Source organism: Orycteropus afer, unplaced genomic scaffold (genome assembly GCF_000298275.1).
Source record: "Orycteropus afer afer isolate SDZICR_OR568_19922 unplaced genomic scaffold, OryAfe1.0 scaffold00005, whole genome shotgun sequence".
Taxonomy (NCBI): Eukaryota; Metazoa; Chordata; class Mammalia; order Tubulidentata; family Orycteropodidae; genus Orycteropus; species Orycteropus afer.
Genome location: NW_006921592.1, coordinates 8896374 through 8914558, shown reverse-complemented (window position 1 = coordinate 8914558; position 18185 = coordinate 8896374). Strand labels below are relative to the sequence as shown.

The window sequence follows — 18185 nt, the reverse complement described above, 5'->3', positions numbered from 1 at the left end:
GGGGAAACTCTAGAGATCTTGGACAGAGTGGGAGAACAATGTGGAACAAAACTCAAAATTATAAAAATTATTATTATTATTTAAAAGACGAGGTTTGCTGGTCTAATAGAGCCTAGTGAAACCCCTGAGACTATGGTCCCTAGTAGGCCTTTAGGTCTGGAGCTGAACTCATTCCTGTGGCTTCCAGTCATATAAAAGACTGGCATATAGGCTAAACATTGACATCAGGTAGATACTATCCTTGGAGAGAGCAATCCTGAGAGAATAGAAGGGCAGTGTATGCACAGGAAAACCACTGGGGGGCAAGAGGGAATGGGAGGGAAAGACACAGGGAAGGTATAGGGAGAGGAAACAGGAAGAGAGCTGTTACATTGTGGGAAATTGCCATCAATGTCATGAGACAAACTGTGTATGAACTGCTGTATGGAAAATGATTTTTTTCTGTAAGCATTCACTCAAATAAAAATAAAATTAAAAAAAGAAGAAGAAGAAGAAGACTGAGATGGAATAGAAACCACTGAACCTGATTCTACTCACTCTTCATCCTCATTGGTGATAACTGGCTGTGTTCTGGTAAGATCCATTCATTTAACGGATCCCATAGCTTATACAGTGATTCCCAAACTCTTAGTGTATCGCAGAAAAATGAAAAAGAATTCACTGCAGACTCTCATTTAGTAATTTCCAAAACCAAAAACTCAATGAAAATTGACTTCGACTTCAAGGTATAATTGTAGATAAAATGGCAAAGCAAGCTCTATAAGCTGTGCTTCTAAAACATCTACCATGAGCTACATAATTTCTCCAGATAGAGGCTAAGGGAAATGCTAATTCAATTCTTGGTGTATAATGGGTACTTCAGAACTATTTCTCAAATAAAAGAATAAGGAAAGTACTGGTGACCAAATAAGGCTTTTCTGATGATGGAAAAAGTAACAAGGAAAAGCTTTGATTCTAAAGACTTGCTCTTTTTCTAATAGGTGTGATTAAAGACACTTGTTAGAAATTATGAAATGTTATCAGCACATTTGACACCTGCTGAGGAATATCAATTGCACCAAAGCTTATTAAAGCTTAATAATCCAAATGGGACAAAAAGATGAGTCCAAAGCAACCACACTGCACTATAATAAGTTTGGTCATGTTGTGCTATGTATTCTGTCCTTTTTACTGATTACAAGATTCCATACATTGAAAGGACTTTGAGATTTTGCCTGTACTGTATTTAGAACATTTATTTATCATTATATGGTAATATTCCTAAATATATCTTTTCCTTCCCACCTAGAACCAAACCAAAAACCCACTGCCATTGAGTTGATTCCAAGTCACAGTGACCCCATAGGGTTTCCAAAGCTGTGAACCTTCATCTTTCATATTTCATCTTTCTCCCATGGAGTGGCTGGTGGGTTTGAACCGCCAGCAGGTTAGCAGTCAAAAACCATAAGCACTGCACCACCAGAGATCCTTTCCCATCTAGTACAGTGCCTGGAATTCTGTTATTACCACCTGGCAAATGTCGCCTGAATGCAATCAGGAATAACTGAATGAATGATGGGTGTATCAAATAAAACTTTAGACTCTTAGCTTCTTATTCCAAACACCAACCCTTGGGTCACCAATGTCTGATACATTGTCATTTGACTCACTTGCTCTGTAAAAGAATTATCTTATTTAGAATGGACTGTGTAGTTAAAGCAGAGTTTCCCCAGAGAAAACAGACATGTCAAGGAGCCAGGAAAAAGGTTCACCACGATAAGTGGAGCCATGTCAGTTTGAATGAGAGGAATTTTAATTGTCCTTTCCAGAGAAGACATGTATGACTTCAGTATCAAGACCTCTGCTAAACTGTGAAAGGTCTTGTATGCTGTGCTAAGAGCTATATTCCCTTTGTAGGTCACAAGTAACCAGCGATAAGTTTTAAAGAGAAGAAAAATCACACCATTTGCCTATAAAAAACATTTCTTTGGGCTGCACTCTTGAGGCTGAATTGGAAGTCGAAGCTCAAGTTGGGAGGATGGAAGGTTTAGAAGCAAGTTATTGCATTTGTAAGTGATACTGGAATCCCTAAGTGGGACAAATGGTTAAGCCCTGAAAGGTTTGTGGTTTGAACCCATCCACAGCCACCACTCATCTGTCAATCTGTCATACTGTGGTGACTTGCATGTTGCTGGGAGGCTGGCGGCTATGGCACTGGTGTTTTAAATAGCAGCAGGGTCACTCATGATGGACAGATTTCAGTGGAGCTTCCAGACTAAGACTGACTTGGAAGAAGGAAGGGGCCATCCACTTCTCCAAGAACTGGCCAGTGAAAACCTTACAAATAGCAGTGAAACACTGTCTGATATATTACTGGAAAACTTCATGAATAGCCCTGAAACATTGTCTGATATAGTGCCCTCAGGTTGGAAGGCACTCAAAATACGACTGGGGAAGAGCTTCCTCCTCAAAGTAGAGTTGACATTAATGACGTGGATGGAGTAAAGCTTTCAGGACCTCCATTTGCTGATGATTGGGAAGAAATAGCTGCAAACATCCATTAACAATCAAAACATAGAATGTAGGAAGTATGAATCTAGGAAAATTGGAAGTTGTCAAAAATGAAATGGGACACATAAGGATTGATATCCTAGGCATTAGTGAGCTGAAATGGACTGGTTTTGGTCATTTTGAAACAGACAAAATCATATGATATACTATGCTGGGAATGGTAAATTGAAGAGGAATGATGTGGTATTTATTGTCAGAAAGAATGTTTCAAGATCTATCCTGAAGTACAATGTTGCTAGTGATAGGATAATATCTATACATATACAAGGAAGACCAGTTAATACTACTCGTACGCAAATTTACATACCAACCACCAAAGCCAAAGGTGAGGAAAGATTTTCACCAATTTCTGCAGTCTGAAATTGACCAAACATACAATCAAGATGTGTTGCCTATTACTGGTGATTGGAATGCAAAAGTTGGCAACAAAGAAGAATCACCAGAAGTTGGAAAATATGGCCTTAGTGATAGAAATGACACTGAAGATTGCAAGATAGATGTGGTAGTTATTTCCCATGATGAGACTGGGAATCAGTTCCATGGTGGGATCTACCACAAGCAGCCGAGTAGCTACTTTTGGGATGTGGTCTGCTTCCCATATATAAGAAGCAGCTTTGGGAATGGGCTCTAGCTGATGGCATGCTTGAACCCTGCATGTAGCTGAATCATTCATCAGCCTGCCATGCTCTGACAATCTTGAGACTTAATGGACTTAAATTAATGGCCTACCATGTGGTTTGGTAATATTGGGACTGTGCCTTGTTACTTGTTGACCTTGGGTTTGTCAGCCTCAGCAGCCACCAGCTGCCTAAGTGAAGAAAAGCCTCCAGCTTCAGTGGGCCAGGAGTAGGAGGCAGAGCTGAAGTCCAAAGTTGAGAGGCTTTCACCCAGCCCCTAGAGCCTGGCACTTTGAACTCAGACTTAAAGCCTCCAAACAGTAACAAACTCCTGTTTGTTCAAGCCATTCCATTTGTGGTATATTCCTGTCAGAGATGCACTGGGTAACCAAAACAATAGAATTTTGCAAGACCAACAACTTATTCATTGCAAATACCTTTTTTTTTTTTTTTTTTTTTTACAACATGAACGGCAGCTATACACGTGGACTATGCCAGATGGAATACAGAAGAATCAGATCAACTACATTTGTACAAAGAGGCAATGGAGAAGCTCAATATCTGTGGCCAAAACAAGGCCAGGAGCTGACTGTGGAACAGACCATCAACTGCTCATATGCAAGTTCAAGTTGAAGCTAAAGACAATTGAAACAAATCCACAGAGCCAAAATATGACCTTAATTATATCCCACTTGAATTTAGAGACCATCTAAAGAATAGATTTGATGCATTGAACACAAATGACCGAAAGCCAGAGGAATTGTGGGATGACATCAAGAACATTATCCCTGAAGAAAGTAAGAGGTCACTAAAGACAGGAAAGGAAGAAAAGACCAAAATGAGTGTCAGAAAAGATTCTGAAACTTTCTCTTGAATGGAGAGTAGCTATAGCAAATGGAAGAAGTGATGAGATAAAAGAGGTAAACAGAAGGTATCAAAGAGCAGCTTGAGAAGACAAAGTCAATTATTATAATGAAATGTTCAAAGGCCTGAAGTTATAAACCAGAAGGGAAGAACATGCTTGGCATTTCTCAAGCTGAAAGAACTGAGGAAAAAATGTAAGTCTTGAGTCATAATACTAAAAGATTTTATAGGCAAAATATTGAATGATGCAGGAAATATCAAAAGAAGATGGAAGGAATACACAGAATCACTGTACAAAAAAGGATTGACTGATGTTCATCCATTTCAGGAGGTGGCATATGATCTGGAACCAATGGTAATGAAAGAAGAAGTTGAAGCTACACTGAAGGAATCAGTGAAAAACAAGGCTTCAGGAATTGAAGGGATACCCATTGAAATGTTTCAAGAAATGGATGCTGTACTGGAGGTACTTACTTGTGTATGCCAAGAAATTTGGAAGACAGCTACCTGGTCAACTCACTGGAAGAGATCCATATTTGTACCCATTCCAAAGAAAAGTGATCCCACAGAATGTAGAATTTATTGAACAATATCTTTAATATTGCATGCAAGTAAAATCTTACTGAAGATAATTAAAAAATGGTTGCAGCAGTGTATTGATAGAGAACTTTCAGAAATGCAAGCTGGATTCAGAAGAGGACGTGGAACAAGAGATATCATTATTGATGTCAGATGATCTTGGCTCAAAGCAAAGAGTACCAGAAAGATGTTTACTTGTGTTTTATTGACTATGCAAAAGTATTCGATCATGTGGATCATAAAAAATTACGGACAACATTGAGAAGAATGGGAATTCCAGAATACTTAATTGTGCTCAGGAGGAACCTGTACATAGACCAGGAGGCTGTCAACAAGGGGAAACTACATGGTTTAAAATCAGGAAGGCATTGTATCAGGGCTGTATCCTTTCACCATACTTATTCAAACTGTATGCTGAGTAAATGATCCAAGAAGTTGGGCTATAAGAAGAACAACAAAAAACACAGCATCAGGATTGGGAGAAGAGTCATTAACAACCTGCAATATTCAGACGACACAACTTTCCTTGCTGAAAGTGAAGATGACTTGAAGCACTTACTGATGAAGATTAAAGACTACAGTATGGATTACACTTCAACATAAAGACAATGGGTTTTTCTTGGGATGTTGCTGGTGACCTTGTTAAGAACAACTTCTATGGAATAGTTGGGTAAAGTTCTGATGTAATGCATTCAAGAGATAATGGAGAAAGAATCTGTACAGGGCCAATATTGATAATGGTTTCAAGGAATTACTTCTACTTAAATGGAAAGAAATAAATGGGCAGGAACTGGAAAGAGATAGAAGGACAAGAGATGATTTCTTTTTTTTTTTTTCCCCTTTAAGATAAGAGAATTAACAGCATGAATGGTGTTGATGGCAATAATACAGTTGAGAGGGAAATTCTGATGATGAAAGAAAAGGGAATTGCTTGACCCATGTCTTTGATGGGTCAAAAAGGCAATGAACAGACAAGATGGTCTTAGGTAAAAGAGAAATAATCAATTCACCATAATCACAAGAGAAAAGCTAGATTAGATGGTCAGAGATGAAAATGTTATTTGCCATCGAGTCAGATCCAACTCATAGCAACCCCTCCTTGGGTTTCTGAGGCAGTATCACTATGGAAGTAGATTGCTTCATCTTCCTTCTGAGGAGTGGCTGGTGGGTTTGAACCGCCAGCCTTCTGGTTAGCAGTCAAGTGCCTTAAGCACTATGCTACCAGAGAAAATAGGATGTCATATATCCCAAATAAAAGAGAAATGACACCATGTAACAGAATTGGTTACATTTCTTTGAGGTGATTTTTTTTTAACTGTGCTGAATTTTAGTTTTCTTGGTCTGTAAAATTGGGGAGAATGGTATCTATTTTACGAGATAATTGTGAAGGTTAAAAGTTGTAATGTATTTTAGGGCTTGAAAGAATGACTACAGTATAGCAGCAAAACAAAAATATTAAGTACCATTATTATTATAAATTTATGGAACTCAAATTATATAACTCTAATTCTTGTATTTAATTTTACAGTTCCTTAGCATCAAATAAAATGCAGTACATGGGAAAAACAGAGAAAGCTGTCAGTTGTGACATGGTTTGTTGAACATATTTTCTCTAATGCAATTTTGGCACATTAATTGTAAAGGAACTATAAATTGAATCAATTCTGATTTTGTTAAAGCCTCTGGAATAGTGTTATGTTCAAATGCTTTCTTATAGCAAGCAAATAGGGAGCATTTTGAAATTCAATATTTTCCATGTTTTTTGATTAGCAAGCAAAAGAAATGGATGCAATCAATACTTGGCCTCTCTGAGCAAAATTTATTTATTTCCTCTGTGAAAGTCTTTCTTGACATACTTAATAACTACTGTGTTGAAGCCTTCTCTAGTGAATAGAACTCAAAGTTTTAGGCTTCCCTCTCTTGTTACTCCACCTTTGTAGAAGTTTTCTTGACATTGCTGCTATGCAACCATTTTCAATTCTCTCCTGGACCACTTCAATCTTCCACTCTTGCCTTCCTATTTCCTACCCTTCATAAGGTCAATTTTTTACATAGCAGGGATCTTTTAAAAATATAAATCAGATAAGATTACTATCTGATTGAAACCCTCCAATGGCTTTTTGAAACTTTTAGAGTGAAATGCAAACAGCCAGTGAGGTTTAGTAAGGCCTGGGGAGCTAACCTCTGTCTACCTCTTCAACCCATCTCTTACTGCCCTTCCTTTGGTTGACACTGATCCCAATGCCCAAGTTAGTACTATGTTCTGGAAATATACCAAACTCATTCTCCATCCAGAGTTCTTTGCTCTTGCTTTTCCTTCTGCACAAAACATTCCTCCCCCAGTATTTCATATGATTGGCTTCAGATGATTTACATCTTCACTCAAATGTCTCCTCCTCAAAAATGACTGTCTTCCCTAACTAAAATGGTCATTCAGTTTTCTTTCTTTCATAACACTTAATCCTAGCTGAAATAGTCTTGATTGTTTCTAGGCTTGTTTTATGTCTTGTCACTAGAATGTTAGGACTTTCATGCTTTTATGTATTACATTTAAATCTTGTACATCTTCTTCTAAGGCATTTGACTGCTAACCAGACTGGTTCAATCCCACCGGCCACTCCTTGGAAGGAAGGTTGGGCCATCTACTTCTATAGTGATACCGCCTTGGAAACCCCAGGAAGGGTTGCTATGAATTGGGTCCGACTCGATGGCACACGGGAGGTCTGGTAGCATAGTGGCTAAGACACTTGCCTGCTAACCAGACGGCTGGCGGTTCAAACCCACCAGCCACTCCTCGGAAGGAAGGTTGGGCAATCCTACTTCCGTAGTGATACTGCCTCGGAAACCCAAGGAGGGGTCGCTATGAGTCGGGGCCGACTTGACGGCACATAACAACAACAACGACGGCACACAACAACAACAACCACGTATCTTCTTCACTCCTTTATCTACAGTGCATAGGAAGTAAATTTAATAGAAAGAATATATAAATTTTAATCCCTGCATTTTGCAGATGATACAGTTAAAAGCCCACTAGGCCACAGTGACTTTACACAATCACATGGCCTCAGGGCCTCGGGCAGTCAGCTGCCACACCCAAAGCTGGTGGTTCAAACCCACCAGCCGCTCCTGCCAGGTAGCCAGATGTCTCTTTAGGAGCTCTGGTAGTATAGTGCCTAAGGCACTTGACTGCTAACCAGAAAGTTGGCGGTTCAAACCCACCAGACACTCCTTGGAAGGAAGATTGGGCAACCTACTTCTGTAGTGATACTGCCTCAGAAACTCAAGAAGGGGTCACTATGAGTCGGGTCCAACTCGATGGCACATAAGAATAACAACAAACAAAGAAATTATTTTATCAGTTATTTGTTTCTTCATTCCTTTAACAACTCAGCCATTCATTTCTTCGATACCATATTTATTTCTTCACTTTGCTGTATAATCAAACTTTGAATGAAGTATTTATCTAGTTATTTGATGTTTGACAATATAAATATATTATATAAAGGATACAAATTAGCATATTTTCTAAGCAAACAAAATTTACTCTCTCAAATATTGTATAACAGAAGAGAGCAAGAAAGCTTTTTTTAAAAAAAAAATTAGAAAAGACTACAAAAAATATTAAAATTAAAATATTAAATTACATATTCATAAATAGAGAAATATCCCTTGGGAAAAACATAAACTAAATTCAAGACCACAAACGAGTAACTCCAATGAATTTGTATATACAGAGGTTATGTCAATGAAGTTGAAGATGTGCTTTCAAGGGCAAGTAAAATTGAAGGGATATGCAGATACAGATACATAAAAAACAAAGTGACACTTCAGAATTCAGAGAGTCTATACTGACTTTCCCCATATTATTTTTAATATACCACAATAGGTAATTCAGTAGAATCATCTAGAACTCAGCAATGTGAAAATGATACAGGAGAAAAGGACAGGGGATGGGGTCAAAGATAAACAGTTTTTCTGAAGGACATAAACTCTTCTCTGGAAACAAAAATAAAAGAAATATGAAATATAGTTACTGAGCACATATTAGGTTCCAGGTGCTGTGTAACTGCTGTACATACATAATTGTCTCATTCAACACTCACAACGTCTCTTTAAGTAAGTACTATTATTGTCTCTAGGAGCTCTGGTGGTATAGTGCCTAAGATATTTGACTGCTAACCAGAAGGCTAGCGGTTCAAACCCACCTGCCACTCCTCGGAAGGAAAGTTGGACAATCTACTTCCACAGTGATATCGCCTTGGAAACCCAAGGAGGGGTCACTATGAATTGGATCCAACTAGATGGTAGTGGGTTTTTTTTTTTTTTTTTTTTTCAATTGTCCCTACTTTAGATGAAGAAATGGAAACAGAGAGGTGATGTGACCTGCATACAGACAGAGAGTAGTAAATGACATATTCTGGACTCAGTCTTAGCCTAAATCCAAAGTCTATGTGTATTAAATACAGAAAAACACTATTTTGTTGAACTGTTCACATTCAAATGGGCCACCACTACTTTTCCATATCTAGATGGGCTATGCTAGGAGCTAGAGAATAATGTGTTCTTTTAAAAGCTATTTCTTTCTTAACTCTAAAATATTAATGGTTTGGTTTAATAACTCCATTTTTTTTTCCTAGTAAAACCTTTTCCTCAATGAAATGGTGAATAACGTATGGAACCCTCATACACTAAAGTTTGAACCAAATAAAGTGAATGAGTTTTATCTTTATGGATGTCCTGAGATGGACAGCCATGAAGCACTGTTAGGTGAAAACAGCACCATGCAGAGCCATAGGTATTACATGATCTTGCTTGGAGTATGTATTGCATAAGCATATGAAAAGATGGAATCCATACTCTGAATGATGGTCACCAAATTGGGTGGAGAAATGTATTACAAATTTTAATTTTATACATTTTTGATTATTATTTGTTACATTGAGCATGGGTTACTTTTGTAATGAATAAAGAATACAGAGTAAAATTCTTTCAAATTACTTATGCATAAATATGAACTTCTTAAGTGCTTACATCAAGAGCCCGAGTGGTGCAAATGGCTAATGTGATCAGTTGCTAATCAAAAGGTTGGAGGTTCAAGTCCACCCAGGGGAGAAATAGAGGAAAGGCCCTCATAAAAATCAACCCCTGAAATATCCCAAAGAGCACAGTTCTACTCATGTGGTTGTTGTGAGTCAGAATTAAATCAACAGCAACTGGTTACTGGTTATGCAATTGAATAGTTTTCACAGATGATCTTCTAAACTTCACCCTCTTTTATTCATCCTTTAACTAAAGCATCTCACTTTTCATGTTTTACCCATTGAGCTTCCAGTTAAGATTTCCACTGAACAAAGGACTTCTCAGCTAAAATAGATTCGAAAACCACTGGTTCATGTCCCCTGATTTAATGATATGCTTGTCAGTCTGCTAGTAAAAGCAGTTAGTGAAAATAGGGCATTCTCTCTCTATACACACACACTCATGAGACTGTGCGTGTTACTAATATATGTACACTCATTAGTGAGCACTTCCAGATTATTCTTTATTATATTAAAAGCCACACACATACAATTTGAAATTAAGTATAAATGATGCTTGGTTTATTTAATTTGAATTACCATTCTACTGATGGCATATAGAGAGAGAATAGTATTTTGAAGACCAGAGTTTTGGTAATGGAATCACCAGATTATTTAAAATACATTCATTTAGTGTTAAAGGCCCTTGAAAGGAAAATTCTAGGCAATGATTTCAAACATTAGCCTCTGGGTTAAGGTGACTCTAATGTAGTTGCAAATTGACAGAGCAGGTTCAGTTAGGAAGTGTCTACAGAACAAGCACATAAGTTTTCCTCTCCAGTCTATTTCAGAATAATCAGGAGACTGCTTAGCTCACTCAGTCTTCTGATTGAAACTCTAACACCAGTCCCATGAAGGTGTGAGAGAATCATTATTTGTACTCAAGCTCTAATGCAACATTAATCAACCGCATGCACTCCACTGTGCCAAATCTGGGCTGAACATATAACAACCTTGTGGTTAGCATAATTTGCAGTAAATTAAATTTGATCCAACAAACATTTATTGAGCACTCATTAGAGTTCATCACACTGTCTAGGTTTTGCAAAGCTCATAAAGATGGGTAGGGCACAGGCTCTGCTTTCTAGGAACTTACAATTTAGTGAGGGAGACACCCCACGGCTAACTCTGCTATAAAGCACAGAATAATAAAGATTATATGTATCACCAGTTAGAATATAAAGTAAAGTGAGCACTGGGTAGAGATCATTTGTATTTAATTCTGGTTTGAGCAATGAGATTTCAGGGAAGAGGTAACATTTCAGCTGAGGCTTGGATATCAAACAGGATATGACTGTATAGTGGTAAGATTGAAAGAGGGACAAGATGCCATGTAGAAAGAACGGGGAATCACAAATGCAGCAAAATGCTGTACGTGTTGATGGGAGTGGAGTAAGTTGATGGGAGTGTTGTGTGCCATCAAGTCAATTCCAACTTTCATTGACCCTGTGGGACAGAGTAGAACCGGACCATAGAATTTCTTAGGCTGTAATCTTTAAGCGGGAGCTCTGGTGGTGTGGTGCCTAAGGTATTTAACCGCTAACCAGAAGACTGGTGGTTCAAACCCACCAGCCACTACTTGGAAGGAAGACTGGGCAATCTACTTCCGTATAGATATCACCTCAGAAACCCAAGGAGGGATTGCTAAGAGTTGAATCAACTCGATGGCAGTGGGTTTAGTTTTTTTTTTTTTTTTTTAATCTTTAAGGTGGTGTAGCAGATAAGGCACTTGGCTCCTAATGAGAAGGTCAGTGGTTCAAACCCACCAACCACTTCATGGAAGGAAGATGGGGCGATCTACTTCCATAAAGATTTCCAGCCTCAGAAAACCAATGGGGGTTGCTATGACTAGGAATTGACTCAATGGCAGTGAGTTGGTTTTTTTTTTTGAGTAATCTTGAAGGAAGGAGCCCTGGTTGTGCAGTGCTTAAGCATTCAGTTGGTAACAAAAAGGTTGAAGGTTTGAACCCACCAGCCAATCTGCAGTAAGGATCACAGCCTTGGAAACCCTATGAACCAGTTCTGCTCTGTCCTATAGGCTCACTAGGAGCCAGATTCCACTCAACGGCAATGGGTTTGGTTTGGTAACCTTTACAGGAGCAAGTAGTCAGGTCTTTGCTCCCTAGCTGGTGGGTTGTAACTGTGAGCCTTTTGGTTAGCAGGTGAGTGCTTAATCATTGTGCCTTAGGGCTCCTTAAGCTTACACTATTGAAACCAAGTCCATTGTTGTCAAATCTATTCTGATTCACTGTGACCCTATAACACAGAGTAGAACTTCCCCAGAGGGTTTCCAAAGCTGGAACCTTTACAGAAGCAGACTGCCACCTCTTTCTCCATCAAGCGGCTGGTGGGTTTGAACTGCTGACCTTTCCATTAGCAGCCAAACACTTACCCTCTGCACCACCAGAGCTCCTTGTGCTTAAATTGCAAAGGAGAAAAAAGACACAGGGAAGGGAATGGAGCTTAAGGCCAGAACAATGGCAGTCTTAAATGAATATAATTAAATATATGCTATATGTCACCCAAAGGCCAGTATATAATTAAGTAAGAAAAGAGCTATTTTTGGCAGAGGCCTCCTCCTCTCATGATTATAAGTATATAATGCCCTTAGTTTTCATGAAATTTTATTGAATTATTTATGTAATTACTTATTGATTTATTACATTAGATCATGTGGTTAGTTTTTTGGGGGGAGCAGGGGAGAGGATTAATAAATTTTTAGTGAAATCAAAGACAGTGATGGGTTAAGGTTAAGCTGCCTGGCTAGGGGGTCTGGGAGCTAGCATAAGAATAATATTCTTCTGGGACAGAGTTGAGACTTAGGGAAGATATCACAAAAGGGAGATACCCAGGAGGGTGTTGTCGGGTAATCTATCAACACCAAATAACGTGTCTCATTATTTCTGCTTCTCAATGTCGCAGTTCCAAGAATTCACTTTTCCAAATGCACGATTAACATATTAATTAGTATTTTTTTTTTCCAACAAATATGAGCATCCAAATTCCTCTCTGCTTTCATAAGAGGAAACTCTCTAGCTTAGTTCATTTGCCAAACAGAAAAAACTCAACCCAAATGTTTAATACCTCTTTGCCTTGGTTGCACAGTGGTAACCTAACTGCTCAGCTGCTAACCAAAAGGTCAGCAGTTTGAACACACCAGCTATTCTGTAGGAGAAAGATGTGATAGTCTGCTTACATAAAGATTTACAACTTTTGAAACCCTGTGGACGAGGTCTTATAGGAACCCTACAAGACAGTGTCCTATAGGGTTGCTGTGAGTTGGAATCAAATTGATGGCAATAAGTTTGGTTTGGTTTTGGTCTGAGTGGCATAAACTCTTTGCTCTTGACTACTTACCAAAATGTTGGTGTTTGAACCACCTGGTAGTACTGCAGAAGAAAGTCCTGGCATGCTACTATCATAAAGATTTAAGCCAAGAAAACCTTCTGGATCTCAGATCTACTCTGTATCACATAGGTTGTCATGAGTTAGAATGGGCTCAATGGTAACATTCGTTTGTTTTTTTGGTTTTTCTATTTCTGTCTCAACATATGAGCTCTGGCCAGTCCTGTAAGATTGGACAACTGGAAATCCACAGATTTAGGGGTGGCTTCATGTGAGAATCATCACCTAGACACCCAGCGTAGGGCCTAGATGCTTTTGAAACCTACCATTCTAACGCCATTTTCAAAGGCTTGCCGGGTGAGTGGAGCTGGTCCATCCACAGTCTTGCCATCATCATCCGGGCCCCAGCTTGCGCTGTAAATGTGGACATGCTGGGGATTGAAGCTAACTGACTTTGCTTCAACCATGTCCGTGACATCTCCATCTAGCATTCGTACTCCTTCAAAATAGAAAGGGGAACGAGCTTGATTACTGAGGTTTCCCCACATGACACCCAAACAGCTTGCAACACATTCCAGTTTCAGGACATTGTGGGGAAAGAATAAACATGTATTTTAACATTTAATTGAATATATTTTCCCAGTGAAAGGGTAATGTAGATTTTGCTGAAGACTTTTGGGGGAAAAAAGGAAGTTGCACTGCATGTAAAAGAACAAAATGACTTCAAAATTTTTAGATGCACCACTCTTTTTCCAACCAAGAAAAATTCCCTGAGCAAGAACCTTGATCTCTCCCTTCTCTTCTTCCTCTCTTGAGAGAGTACTTGATAGAGAAAGCCTCAAGCAATCCATCTTCCCTAAATTTCTTTTCATTAGGTACTTTGTGTTCATAATTGGTATAAACCATTCTGACCTTTGTAGTCTTATAAAATTTGAAAACCTGCCAAGTTAGGTTGGTCTAATTTCCTCCATATTTAATATTATCTCCTAATCTCTAAGACTGATATGAACTCAAAATAGTACTTCTTTGTCAAGTTATTTATGAGTCAAGTAAAAAATGAGAATGCTCTCTGTGCATGTAACACTTTAAATAATTCTCAAAGGGTTTTAGCAATGTTCAGTCATTAATCTTCATTTAAGTGTATTACTGTTAGACAGGAACTTATTATTAACCACACTCTGTAAAAACAGAAACTAAGATCCTCAGAAATACATTGCATATCAAATGCCAGACTTTCCTTTTATTTTGGAAACATGCATGGGGAAATTCATGTCTGCTATTAATAGAGAAAAATGACAACAACAAAACATCTCATTGTTAAGGAAATATACCCCTTTTTCTACTTAGGCTAAATATTATCACTGAAAAATTGCACTATTTTAAAATGATATCTTTATAGCCCAGATTTACTCCTAAGGGTAACCTTGTCATCCAATAGGATTTTAAGTTTTTATCAGTTACCAATAAATGGGGATTAAATGTTAAAATCCAAAGCCAGGAAGCTTTAGATTCTATGTGGTTTGAAGTGGGAATTCGTGTAGAAAATAAAAATAATCGAAGAAACTATATCATCTTTGTGTTTTTTAAAAAATGTTAAACTTTCACCTATAAAAATTTCAAATTTGTAGAAAAACAGAATAGTACGATCAATAAGGAGACAGCCAACAGGCAATAATTGGTAAAATTTTGTCATGTTTTCTTCATCTAAACATATAATACTAGGGTGACTCACATTGCAGATATTATGACACTTCATCCTTTAATATATTTTCATCAAAAACAGTGTAGTGTGTACACAAGGTCTTACTGTCACCAAACACCCTGCAAACATTACATTTTCCCCAAGTGTTTCTAAAGACATCGCATCTGGTTGCTATGTCTCTTAAGTGTCTTTTTCTTTAGACATTTTTTAACTTTTATTTTTAAAGGAAATGTCTATTAACAAGTGATGCTGCTAATGAAAACTGTGGACAAATCCCTTTAATTTATTGAACAAAAACTGTATTAAGAAGGTATGTCATCAGTTTGTTCTATAAAAGCAAATTACCCAGCAGAATGCCGTGCAATTATTGGGCCCATTGTTTTGTTTTGTTTTTTAAATTTTAATTATGTTTGAATATTCAAAATTTATCTGCATATTTTGTACCAAAGAATGTAACACTATTTCATGTTCTTATGATTTAAAAGCATGAAATGGAACTATTTTACCTGCAAAGGAACATCTCAGATAAACTCTGTACCAGTTAGTCACACAAAATAATATGACCAACATGTCTAAATGCCAACATGCAGGAGTACCTACACAACACCTTAATTCAGTTTCTATTATTTATATGAAGTCTGTAAATAAAATGCTGGATAAAATAATATATACAGGATAACATATCTGATTGAAAACTCACTAAGAACTTTGATTCTTCCAGATTAAATTTAAGGCTAGTTCTTTTCCCTTATTTAACTCCAAATCTTCACACCTTGGATTTGAGGAGCTAAATGCAAAATTCAGAATGTTCTTGTTTTAGGACATTAGAACATTTTCAATTATGTTAAACTGGGTCAGCAATTTAGCTCTTATGGTCACAAATCCATATCCCAATTCCATCAAAGTCAGTGAGAGTGCCAGGGTGGAGAATAATGATGGGATAAGGTATGTCTGTCTGTGTACGTGAGAGACTCTGTGTTGGACAGCAAGAGGGATTGATTGGGAAGCCACCATAGCCTCTCATTCTCTTGGAAAGATGAGTCTCCAGCACCCTCATCATTCTTCAGGGAAAAGCCTTTGTGTCCTTCCCCTAGCTCTTCCATAAACATTCCCCTGATACATAGCAAATGTCAGAATACAGCTAATGACTGGTAAACAAGCTGCCATATTCTAAGAACTCAGGGTGCAATGAAGGAAAGAAAGAGCAGGGTTGACTGTGGACTGACATTCAAGGTAGTCTCAGAAAGTCTTCTCTTAGCATTATGATTATACACCCTAAATATTTCATGTTATGGCTTCTATATTTTATGCCCTTATCTTAGAAAGGATTGCCATTTTTATTTTTTAGTTTCAATTATATTTTCTGCTTGGAAAGAAACAGTCCATTGAAAATAAGGAGGTCAACCTGGTCCCAGGAACTTCATTTATCTTATGATACCCTTTAGAAGACCCTGAGGGGACACCTTCAGGCCAGATATAATAATGCTACCAGGATGTCTTACAAGTATCTCTTATAATGTTTTCTTCCGATTTGTGAGTGTCTTAGCATCAGGCTGTTGCTAACAAAGATTATTACAAATAGGATAGTTAGCATCTGCTTTAATTAATGATGCTATTTTTGCTAGTCCCTTATAATAAACAAGTACGTTTGAATGTGTGCAAACATATGAATATGTATATATGATCTAGAATTATGAATGAAAGGAGTATCATCATATTATGGGACTCCAAACAGAGATTTTACCATCTCACAATTTAACTGCAAGTAAAAGGCACTTTTTGTGAAACCTAAGCAAAAGAAAGGATTTTCGGCTTTGACAGAATTTCTTTCCACAGAGTTACTATTGCCTAGTATATTATTAGTTCTTTTTGACCCAAGCACCTATTGTATATTGATGTCATTGATCCTATCTTCACTATTAGACATTTTTTCATGTCTGTTTAAAGAAAGAAATGTCCATGCTTGCAACACGTTAGGGGTACTCCTCAGAAGTCCGACTGTATTTAACAACACATATTAACATTGGTCATTTTCCTGTCAGCAATGGTTGAACACTATTATGCAAACATATGCCTGCCTTTAGTTCAAAAGGTTTCTGAAAACCAGTTAGCATTAGAGCACTTGACTCATTTTTATACCTACGCAGTTTGTTTCCCATACCTCCAATCTTGGCGTTGAAAGCAATTCCAACTGTGCAGTGAGAGTTGTTTGCAGCCGCTGCCACTTCTCCAGCACAGCGGGTCCCATGCCTGCAGGCAGAACACATACACTTTCTCAAGTAAGACTCTCCATCCTCACAAACCCAACACATCACTGCCAACACTCAAGCCTTCAAAGTGGTGAAGGATGTATCAAGCTGTGGGTGTTTTTGGAACCTAAGTAGCACTTAAGTCTGTCCATAGCAAACTTTTAGCACTTAATTTCATTTTGTTTTGGATTATATTCTTGACATGTTTATGAATGATATCTTGTTTTGACAATCAGAACACCCCTTGAATTAGAACAGAATTGAGAACCCTAAAGTAAATCCATCCACCTATGGACAGTTGATCTTTGACAAAGGACCAAAACTCATTAAAGGGAAAAAGACAGTCTGCAGTTGCTGGCAAAACTGGATCTCCATTTGCAGAAAAATGAAACAAGACCCACATCTCACACATATACAAAAATGAACTCAAGTTGAAACAAAGACTTGAATGCAAAACCATAAATATCATCAAAGAAAAAAAAAGTATAATCTTAAGGGCCCTAATTCAGGGTATAAATATACTATTAAACATAAGTGAAAATGCACAAATATCGGAAGACAAAATAGATGACTGGGACCTCCTAAAACTTAAATACACACATCAAAACATTTTACCATAAGAGTAAAAAAAAAAAGAAACCCACAGACTGAGAAGACAATTTCGGCAATGACATATGGGATACGGGGCTAATATCTAAAATTTATAGAAAACTTCAGCACCTTAACAACAAATGATAAATATCCCAATTAAAAGATGGTCAGAGAACATGAGCAGACACTTCACCAAAGACATTCAGACAGCTAACAAACACATAAAGAAATGCTCACTATTATTACTCCTTACAGAGATATAGATCAAAATAACAATGAGATATCATTTCACCCCAGCATTGGTAGCAAAATTAAAAAACAAAACAAAACAAAACAATAAATATTGACCAGGGTGTGAAAAACTATAGATGCTTCCTTAAAAAGCTGGAAATAGAAATTCCATATGATCTAGCAATCCCACTACTATGTATATATTCTAGAGAAATAGAGCAATGACATGAACAGCTATATGCACACCTAAGTTCATTGCAGCACTATTCTTTTTTTTTTTTTTAGATTCAAGGTCATGTGTTAATGAAATATATTCTCTTAATTACAAAACATCTTTCTTCCCATGAGTTTAAATTGATTTTTTTTTTTTTTTAAT

The 18185-nt window shown here is 37.5% G+C and overlaps 1 protein-coding gene across 1 annotated transcript in view; it reads right to left on the bottom strand.

Annotated features, from left to right (window-relative positions):
* Positions 1-18185, bottom strand: part of PCSK5 (proprotein convertase subtilisin/kexin type 5) — a 600269-nt gene that overhangs the window by 365716 nt on the left and 216368 nt on the right. Inside the window, exons 6-7 of the mRNA XM_042780610.1 lie at positions 16900-16988; positions 13363-13535 (exon numbers count right to left, since the gene is read on the bottom strand). Of these exons, the coding sequence (XP_042636544.1) occupies positions 13363-13535; positions 16900-16988 (262 nt within the window). The remainder of the gene's footprint in view (positions 1-13362; positions 13536-16899; positions 16989-18185) is intronic.